Genomic DNA, 10869 nt, shown 5'->3' on the forward strand with positions numbered 1-10869 from the left:
TTCTGAGCAACTGAATTGCAATCGCCCTCTGGCTCTAATTCGGAACAAATTCAACCACTGAAAGCGAATTTGAAGCTCATTTTACATCTTTCTGCAGACTGTCAATTTTGTGTTAGGAGGTTCTTTGATTGGCCTTAAAAACTAACTAGGACACTTGATCGAGCTCTGAATATCAGGACATTGATTCTTTGTTCTGCATACTTGCACCTTGTCAAATCTCATCTCATGACAAATTCTTAGTCAAAAGATATTGACTGTTGAAGTTACTTACTTAAAATCACCTGCAAGAAAACATGTCAAAAAACCATAAAACGTGTTTGGATTTGGCTTTGAAAATAGGGTAAACAGACACTTGGGAAAATGAAAACTAGGGCATTGGTTCACTGTCACGAGGAGAGTATAAATCTGTAATTTGGGCTCATGAAGAATAACAAGACGCATTTGGAGAATGGTCAAAGTGATCTATTCAAATTTGCAAAGCTGGGAACAATGGTAGAAAAGTGATTTTTGCAAATGAAATGGACCTGGCAAAGTGCATGTGTAGATAGATTCATCAAGACTTGAAAATTAGCATACTTAAAGTATTTTTAGGGTACAACATAGTGGTACATTCCATTCGATCTCATCTGTCATGGATTTTGAGATATGACATCACAAACAGGGGTTTCAACATATTTACACTTCTTGACACTAGTAAAAAGTTATAAATTGCATTTGGAATTGATTTCGAAACCTAATCAAATGGATTTGTCATAAGCTGACACTTGAAACATAGCGAATCTCTAACCTTTAATATGCAACGCAAAAGGAATTTTAGCATTTTGGTCAATTGGGTCAAAATTATAGCAAATAGGGCCTCCCAGAATTCAGAACAACTCATATCAACATGACATCAGTAAATAACCAACTTTGAGGGATTCAAAACCTATTCATATGGATTCAAAATGACTCAAAATCTGAAACATAGGCTCTTTGGTATGGACACTAGATACTCCCAATGCAACGAGTCATTAAACATTACTGGTGCAAGATATTCACATGCAAACACAACCTCCTATCGTTGTTTGACAAATGCTCAAAACGAAACTTCACGAAATGGCTCAAAATGATAATTTAACTTCATGGGATGAGTGGACACACTAAATTAAAGGTTCTAGTAACATTAAACACCTCTTAGGCCTCACAAGTACAATCAAGTACACATGCATCAAGAAGTGTTTATAGGGTTTAATCTTCTCAGTGGTACTCAAAATCAGGGCTTCGATTTTGAGTCTCAACAAGCCTCATTAAATGAGTTTGTAAGTATTGATGTCTTAAGGCTAGCTAAGTATGTATAACCTATTGAATGGTTGAAATCACTTTATTGTCAAGGTGTCAAGTCTTTTGGAAGCAGTTTGGGGTATGGTGTTGTGAAAAATCCTAGAGGGTGTATGGTGGTGGAGGTGTTGGGTATTGTGAGAGGTAGTTGGTTGATTTTGTGAAGGGTTAGGTACAGACATTTGGAATTGGTGAGGTGACATAAGGAATAGGCCAATCACCTTGTCTCTAACCTTGGAGAATCCTAAGGGGTAGCATATAATATGCTTGGTAGGCTTGGAAGAAGGCTAGTAATTAGAATTAGTAAGTGAAACATAGTTATTACCACCATCCTTGCATTAGGTGTACTTTGTATATGGATTTGATTATGAATTATGCATCTAAAAGATGTATATGGACTCATGATCATTGTTTCTTTATGTTGTGGATACCTATCTTTTACTTTTAGTTGATATATGCTCAAATGGCCTTACAATTATTATTTAAATATTTTAATTTAGTGCAATGTTATATGATTGTTGTGTATGATGTACTACTCCACTACGCATTTTTCTCATTATTGCTAGTACGAAGTGAGAAAAAGTTGTAGTCACTTTCTTGTGAGATTTGCATAGTGTCTCATTCTCCTTCACTATGATTATCTATGTTTTATGTGCTTGAGGTGTATATATATTGATCAAGCATCTACACTTGACATTTTCTTATTTTCTAAATAGGTATTAGGTACATTCATCTCGAGTTTCAAGAATTGAGTGTGTACCTATATTCCTAATAGTGGCACTGGGAAATAGTGATCTAGGCCTTTCATTGTGAGTCAATGTTGTTCCTATATGGATAATGTATCCATAATATTGTCTCCTAGCAATAGGGCCTACATTAGGAGGTGGATCTTGGTTTTTATTCTTCATCTGTACATAGGGTAGTGGATTCATTTCCCCCATACACATTTTGGTGAACCCAACAAATGACTATTCCACTTTTGGTCTTGGCATTAGATCCCCCTTGCATTCTCTTGTGAGTTCACCTTCACTATACATTTTGCTGAACCAACTATGTCAACTCTTTCTTTTGGGGTGTTAGATTCCCCTTTTCTCTCTATTGCAATTCAACTTCACTATATATTTTGGTGAACCTGACATCCTACCCCAATTCTTATTGAAGTTGGATTTTTCTATCTTATGTATTTATATTTCTTTTTCTCTTCTTTTTGCATCTAGATATACTCTTGTTAGCATTAGTAATATTTAGATCTTCTTAATTAGATCTTTTTTCATAGATTTTAAAATATTGAGTATGTACTTTTTATGTTTTATTGTTTAAATATTTATTGGATCTTACATACATTTTAATGACATAATGATTATTTGGATCTACTCTAGATGTACTTCTCTTTTTTTAATATCGAAAAGTTATTCAAAGCATTCTATAAACATCATTCCCTTATCTTTGACATAAAACACCAGGATCCTATCAAATTAGCCTTATCATATGATCTTCCTCTTTATGGGGATGAGTGGCAAATTGATATTGGCCCTTCTCTTAATTTAGGCCTTGACTATGAGGATACATTAGTTAAAGGTGATCCTATATCTTCTCTCAATCCTCTCATCTTTATGAATTTCGCTTTAACTCGTGATTATTCCTCTTCTATAGTGTACTTTATTTATAGAGATGTTCATTCCATTAATAATATCACTATTTGGGATGAACTTCTAGATAAAGATGTTGACTATTCTCTTCCTCGTGAAAAAGATAACATGATAATTGCTACCTCTTCTTTTCAATATGACAAGCTTCATGTTTCTTCTTCTCCTAACATATATCCTCCTCTTATGGATATTTTAGAACAAGAAGAAGACATTTTAACTACTTTTTATCAACATGATCTTTCCTTTATTTTATGCTCCTACTAAAGTGAAACCATCAATGGAAATCCATAATCTCTATCCTAAGGATACCTTGGGAAAAGAGGATAATGGAAATCTCCTTAATGCTCTCTCCTCTAGTGATAAGCCTAGATGGAGAAGCAAGGTCTTAATTTGGTTAAACTTTCTCAACCTATCCTCACTATCAAGGGTTATCCTTCCTCAACTAAACCTCTTCTCACCCTTAAAGGTTGCCCTCTAATAACTATTAAGGGGAAATATAGTGATCCTTTGGATTATCATGTGGTGTCTCAAACCTATTGTACAAGGAATAATCCTCAACCTCCTAGTTCTTTCCTATCTTCTCAACCCCTTCTTCCTCCTCCACCTTATCTTTCTCAAAATATTGGTCTAGATTATGATTTGGTATCACAATTACATAATACCCCCACTAAGATGTCTCTTTGGGAAATTCTTAAAACATCTCCTACATATCATGAAGCCTTGGAAAAAGCTTTATCTACTCTTTCAATTTCACCTCCTAATGAAGATAACATGAATGCCTTTTTTTATAATGCATGAATGGTACCCCTCTCCCACCTCCAATTGTGTTTACTCGTGATGATTTTCCTAATAGAGAGATTCAAGATCGTTATGGTGTTTTTATGGTATATGTGCCTATTAATAAAAATACAATACATTGTGCATTGATTCATAATCAATCTAGTTCAAATGTCCATATTATGGATATGTTAAATGCTATAAATGTTGATCTTACATCTATTCAACCTAATAATAATATTCCTATTTGAGGATTGCATAACATTACTAAGAGAACTTTGGGTATTATAATAGTACATGTTAAGGTGGGTAAGGTGACATTGGATACACATGTGCATGTTATACTTGGACCCCTGAACTATAACCTTCTCTTAGGGAGACCTTGGTTCTATTCTATGCATGTTGTTCCTTCTACTTTTCATCACAAGGTCAAGTTTTTTTATAACAATATTATGTATACCCTTCACATTGATGATGCACCTAACCCTTATTTAAATATAAAATATGCTCAGACTTCCCCTTCTACATACACAATGAAGGAACCTTAGATTGAAGATGAACCTCAAAAGACTGTAGAAACTTCCTCCTCTTTATCCAAAGATCATACATTATATTTTAATCCAACTTTTATTAGAAAATATATAGTTAATGATCTTTTTTTCATGAAATCTCAACCAACTTCTCTTTTTAACAACTTTTTGGCTACTACCACTCCTGATGAATCTATCAAACCAAGTGTTATGTCTTCTTTTATGGATTCATTGAGAATAGTGTTAGTAGAAAACAACAAGAAAATTATATTCCCTTAAGAAATTGGGGGCATGACCAATCTTTCAACACCATTTTTTATCATACATTAGGATGTGTGAAAAAAAGTGTTGAATCTCATTCTTTTTCCACATACTCTCATTTATTATCCTCTCCTACTAATCAAGAAACTTTTTTTACCTAAACTTTTTTGTTCTAAGGTGATTAATGGACCTACATGTAGAAAGGCACATAGTTGAAAACGTGCGACTCTTCTATTTTGTATGTATCACCGTTATTATGATCACTCTACTAATGACTATCTTGCTGAAGTGAGGGGTAAATGTGTCATGTTAAGAGTCAAAATATATAGGGAGGAGCTCAAGAGAAAACATTAGTTCCCTCCCTCTAGGGGTAGAGGCTTGACAATGAAAAGACAAAAGACAAGAGTAGCAATTATGGTGAATCTCCATGTATTTGAAGGGATAAATATTTTCATTGAATTTACTTAGAAACTTTCACACCAAGTGGATAACTCATTATTCTGGATAGCATGGTGGACTATTAATATGAAAACTGAAGCATATAAATCTAAGACCATAAGTCCATTTGAGATACCGTACAAATATTTATTTCTTTAAAATATATCAAGCAGATGGTGTTTTCACATTGTGCTAGATTATATGATTGGTTCAATTGTGTGACCCTTGAGGAAAACTCATTGACATAATTTAGAGGAACCCATATGAAGCTATCACTCATGAACATGAATTGTACACTTGTTGCATCTAGTTAATTCTCACACCTTACTTACAAGAATGATATATTAACATTTTTTTTAAAGACCACATATCATAATACTTCTTTCACATAAACATTATATAGATGAAATTTCATTAAAGTTCAAATCTTTTACAAATAATAGTTTTCAGTAAGATAAATTAAAACAAATAGATAATCAAACAAAATAGAACATTAACTTTAAAATGCCAGCAAAAAATAATTATAGAATTCAGTAATATAAATTAAAACAAATAGATAATTAAAAAAAATAGAACATTAACTTTAAAATGCCAGCAAAAAAAATTATAGAATAAAGATTTAAAATATCTTATCATTAGTTTTACTAAAAGATTCCTACACATTTTTCATGGAGGACCCCTCATACACTTAAACAATTGATACATTGACTCTATTATATATGAACTCTGCGAATAAAACCAGCAGCCATTATACTAGGTGTAGGCATATTACCACGGTTTCCAAATATTCTTATCTTATTTATGTAATGACCAACATCAGCATCAATATTCTAATGTTATCTCTTTAAAGAATCGATCCACCCAAATCTCAGTCCAATTGCATAAGGCTTAACCGTACATTTTAACTCATCCAACTAACCACAGTTCGATGGTTTCTCGAGACACTTCTGGCCAAAAGACTCCAGAAACCCATCTGCCATTAGAAACCAGAAACTAATGTAAATTAAGATTAGTAAGCCAGCGAATCAGACACGCCGTCAGAGATGAATAACATAATTAAAAGACTGATAGCTATTTTCAACCAATTAATGCCAATACCAGGACTTATTTGAATGTTAGACTTTCACTATATAACATTGATACTGGGGTATGTCAGTTGGCTGGGATGAGTTTTTGGGACAGGCGAATAAAGGGTTTCAATTTTGGAACAGCAGGGAGATGATAGTGGGAAGGCAGGGGCTCTTTATACAATACAATACCTATTGAACTTGAAATACTAGTTATTATTATGCGATAATGTTTAAAAATAACTTATTCAAATTGAAATATTTCAACATAACACAATTGCAATATGAATTAGAATCATCATTACACATTCAACATAATAACAATTGGAACATAGTAGATATCTAATACAACATTCAAAATCTAAAAATTCAAGTACCCTTTTGAGCCACCAGGTGATTGTGGAATGTGGGAGGTTGGGGTAGTTGTATACTCCAAGTACCTGCTACATACTTGAAGGTTTGGGATTTTTAAAAGCTGATCATAATATGCCTGTGGAAATAACATTGCTAAAAGATATTGTAGATGGTAGCTATAAACATAGACATGAGAGATGTTTACCTTTTTTGGTTTGACTGTCATAAAGAGAGGCCCATGGAACATGGGATCTCAGAATCTCCCTCTTTATTCAGATCAAAATCTGCAATAATCCTCTTGTTGTTGTTGGTATTCTCCTTTGACGAACTACTTTTGTTATCAACATTATTCTCTGTAGGGCTGCTTTCCCTCTTCCTCTTCATACTTTCTCTAGTCTCATCGCATTGTTGCTCTTCTAGTTCATCTCCATGAGATTGATGTTGCCCATCCCCTTGAGATTGACAAGGATGAGGAACATTATTGGCCTTGTTGAAATCTTCCCACTGAAATGATGACAGCCATGTCTGAGAAATTTTCACTGAATCCATCTTGTGGGTGTCTTCAATTTCTTTCCTGTACCTTTTCTCCGACTCAATCCTCTCAAGCAGAGCCATGAATTCTTCCACTTCATCTTCTTTTTCTCTATTCTGAGAATCCTCCATTAGGGAAATCAATCAGATCAGATTGACCAGATGGACAATGAGAAAGGGGCACAATTAAGGAAATGGGTATTGAGATTTCATCATTGGCGAAGAGAAAAATGAGGAAAAAATGGAATCAACGGCAAGAATTTGAGGTATAAGAATGTAAGGGGGTGGGCAATGGTATGAATCCCTGTATCATAAAAATGCAAGTCATGTGATTTTTCTCATGAGCCAAGAGAAAAAATGAGAAAAATTGGAATCAAAGGACCATAATTCAAGGATTGTAATGGAATCCTCAGTATCAGAAAACGTGCATGATGATGCAAGCTACATTACATGAGCAGCCGCATCATGCTTTGACCGGTTTAGTGGATAACTTTTGCAAAACCCTAAAATTATTGCAGGAATACAGAGCACGTTTATGGAAAAAATGGAGAAAAGAGGTTTCACGTGCTTTGAAAGATTATAAGTGATGTAAATGCATGATGAAACGTGTAAATAGTAAGGGCACCTTTGGTTGCTGGAATAAGTTTCGAATAGGAAAAGAAAATTACAATATGTTTTATACTCGCTGGTGCGCTTAATAGAATTGGGAATAGGAAGACATATTTCGATTTTGCCCCTAAAATGAGCATGTCTATGTCAACCAATATCTGTTAGTAGAATAGGTCATTCCTATTCATAATTTGATTTTTTCAAATTACATAATTTTTTCAAATCCGTTGTGATTGCACATGCATAATTTTTTCAAGTATTATCGTGGAGTCTAATTTTTGTGTGTTTCTGTATATAAATGAACATATTTTACTAGTTTAACGAGTTTTTTTTTTACATTTTTTTTTAAAACAATTTTTTATTATATCTATTTATTTAAAATAATGAAATAAAATATATTTCTCATTAACTTCAATGAATGAAATATAAATGAAAATAAATTAACCTTTTGACCATTATTGAAAAAATTAACCTAAAAACAATAAATTAAAATAAAAAAATTTAAGGGAAATAATTTTAAAAATAAATCTGATTTCTAATCTATTTTTGTACAGCCAAACAATGAATTAACATATTCCCAATCGAATTCCAAGTGAACCAAACAGGATTGGAATTGCCCTTTTCTATCCTCATTCCCCATTTCCATTCCCATTCCATTTTTCTATTCTAATTTTCAATTCTCATGCCAACAACCAAATGGGCCCTTTGGTAAAACATATATCTTACCAAGGGAGCAGTTATCATATAAGTCTCTAGTTTATTATTTAGCCATTACCCACAAGGAGGGGTAGAATAAGTGAAGCTAAGAGGTGATTTTAATATTTTTCTTCATGTTTATATCAATGGGTCATTTCAATGAAAATGATTAGGATAGTTATATAGGGGAGAGGATCTAGTACTTGAACACCCAAACTTCGCACCTATCAATATTTGATGTGGAAATTTCAAATCATGCCCAATTTTGTACAACAACTTACTTGACAAGTCATCAACTTTTAACTAAGATTTTAAGTCCACATCATTAGTTATGATGCCACATCAAATTTGTTTTTGTCAAATTGTCCAAAAAATCCCAAATAAAAAGTGAGACCAATAGTTGTACAAAGAGGGTACCCATATTTACACAGTTGATGTGTCATCACATCATTGGTTACTTTTAACAACGAAGGGTACATTTCATTCAATTATGGGTAGTCATCATTGTACTAACAACTTTAAGCTCACAACCATCGGTGCAATGTTCACAAATGAATTGGACATTAAATCAATAAGTATGGATATTTTATCAGTAAGTTATATAGGTGTCAAATCAACAATTCCTATCAAAACCATTGAAAAACTTCTAGTACTAGGTCATTTTGCCTATTAATAAATGATTATTTAAATGTAAATTAAGTTTATATTTATTTTATTTATACTTTTGACTTGCATATTAAGTAATATTTCTATTATTAATTAATAGGTCTTTCTAAGTCTTATTATCTCATTCTTCATCTTAACTCATTTCCTCATATTTTTTCTAAGGTCTAAGCCCTTACTAATTTTTTGTCTAGCACATATCTCCCTTTACTCCAATAGAAATTAAATAAATACCTTTATCTATTTTATTTTATTGGTCCTTTTATGTTCTTGTCATAGCCTATCTTTAATCTCCCAATATTACCTAATTTTCTCATAATGCTACACACATGGGATAATCGGTCATAAAGTGAAGATCCCACGAGTCAAACTCCCACAAGATCCACTTTTGGGTCAAAAAGCTTCTATATACATGACAGGTAGTATACCAAAGTATCTAGCTAAAGCTTATATTCCTCACTTTTCAATTTTGTCATTTTACCTTAGGGCATTAGAGTGGTCATCCCTTTTTCATAAATTACAATTTAAAAGTCATCTTATACTTGAAAGTATAGAACAAGAAAAGGATAATCTTTTTTTTCAAAAACAAAAGTCTTCTAAAGTACTTTGTAGTAGCTCACTAAATAATATCCCTCCATTACTTCCTATGTTTGATTACCACACTTGATCTCTTGATAGTCTAGCTAACCATCTTTAACTACTTATGTTGCTCCACTTGTCTTGGATTCTCTGTGCTTGAGAGATGGCATCAATTTTGATCCCTTGATCTTCCAATTTCACCTAAGCCCTTCATCTAATCCTACAAACTTCTATAAATTGAGGTCTATCATAGTCATTTTCCTTTTTATTTATTGAAAGAAGCATTTTATTAATAGAAATAAAATTTTCTACAAATATATGATGATAGATACAATGTTGTCTGGTATAACAACAATAATGCTATTATAGAAAATGACTATCCGAGTTAACAACAACATCAAAAATACACTAAATAAATGGTGAAACCATTTCTAAACCTCATTCAAGATATTGGGTGATTCATTCAAAATATCAACATCCAATAATATAGAAAGTTGAAGCAATGTTGCAACAAAGCTATTTGTATCATAGCAGTGTGCTTACATCACAACCATTTTCAACAACTTCATAACAGTAAGACTATGTTGGAAAAATAATTCAATGTCTAAAATTAATCAGGTTGAACCACTTTTAGAGCACAACTAGGAGATTAATATAGATTGTCATTTGATATTTCATGTCATTGTTGTCCATTGATATTGAGTACTTATACTTTTTTATAATATATCAAAGTAAGTTTCTTAGATTATTATTTTGTTACTTATTTAACACAATTCATTATATCGTATTTGAGTCTACACCTTTTTTATGGTTTAGTTATTTATTAGATTTATGTGTGCATTTACTTCCATTATTCATTTACTAAGTAATATACATACACCCATTTTGTTGTTTAGTTATTTAATAGATCTATGTGTGCATTTATTTCCATAATTCAATTACTAAGTAATATATTTACACCTTTTTAAAATCTTGGATCAATGCTATTGACATATTTAAATTAATTTTGTATCATGTAAATTGATTCTCAAGATTTAAAGATTCAAATTTGGAAACTTGCAAACTCCTACTAATTTTTAATCCCACACTGAGATGAGTTGGTACATAATTTATAGTATTACTTACTAATTCTTGATATAAACAAGTTTATGTGAATTTATTTATCATTGATCATCAATCACATATCTTTTGTTCTTGAAAGAGAAAATATTCTAGGATATATCAATTTATAGCATAAGGAACCCATATTCTTCATTAGTGTCATATGATGCTTGCATGGCCAACTAGTGTGGTAGTTTTTATCATTTTTGTGGTTATAAAGGTTATATAATCAAGGAGGCAACTTAGGATAACTTAACCCTTGCACTTATTTATTTTCCCAGGACATACATGATAATA

The 10869-nt window shown here is 32.2% G+C and overlaps 1 protein-coding gene across 2 annotated transcripts; it reads right to left on the bottom strand.

Annotated features, from left to right (window-relative positions):
* Nucleotides 1-5576: 5576 nt before the first annotated feature.
* Nucleotides 5577-7548, bottom strand: LOC149528646 (uncharacterized). Of its 2 annotated transcripts, none has more exons than XM_089810709.1 (2): nucleotides 6599-7548; nucleotides 5577-5945 (listed from the first exon to the last, which is right to left on the bottom strand). In XM_089810709.1, exon 1 carries the CDS (start codon nucleotides 7054-7056, stop codon nucleotides 6616-6618), a length of 441 nt encoding a protein of 146 aa, XP_089666835.1. In that variant the 5' UTR covers nucleotides 7057-7548; the 3' UTR covers nucleotides 5577-5945; nucleotides 6599-6615. The 2 variants fall into 2 exon arrangements, with proteins under 2 accessions (XP_089666835.1, XP_089666836.1); XM_089810710.1 differs by having other exon boundaries at nucleotides 5577-5965; nucleotides 6599-7210.
* Between the last annotated feature and the right edge of the window lie 3321 nt (nucleotides 7549-10869).

The sequence above is a fragment of the Cupressus sempervirens genome, chromosome 11, assembly GCF_028749045.1.
Source record: "Cupressus sempervirens isolate cs-2001-9-10 chromosome 11, ASM2874904v1, whole genome shotgun sequence".
NCBI lineage: Eukaryota > Viridiplantae > Streptophyta > Pinopsida > Cupressales > Cupressaceae > Cupressus > Cupressus sempervirens.

What these genes read in the sequence shown, in the direction of transcription:
- LOC149528646 (XM_089810709.1), bottom strand. Translation starts at nt 7,056, where the DNA reads ATGGAGGATTCTCAGAATAGAGAAAAAGAAGATGAAGTGGAAGAATTC.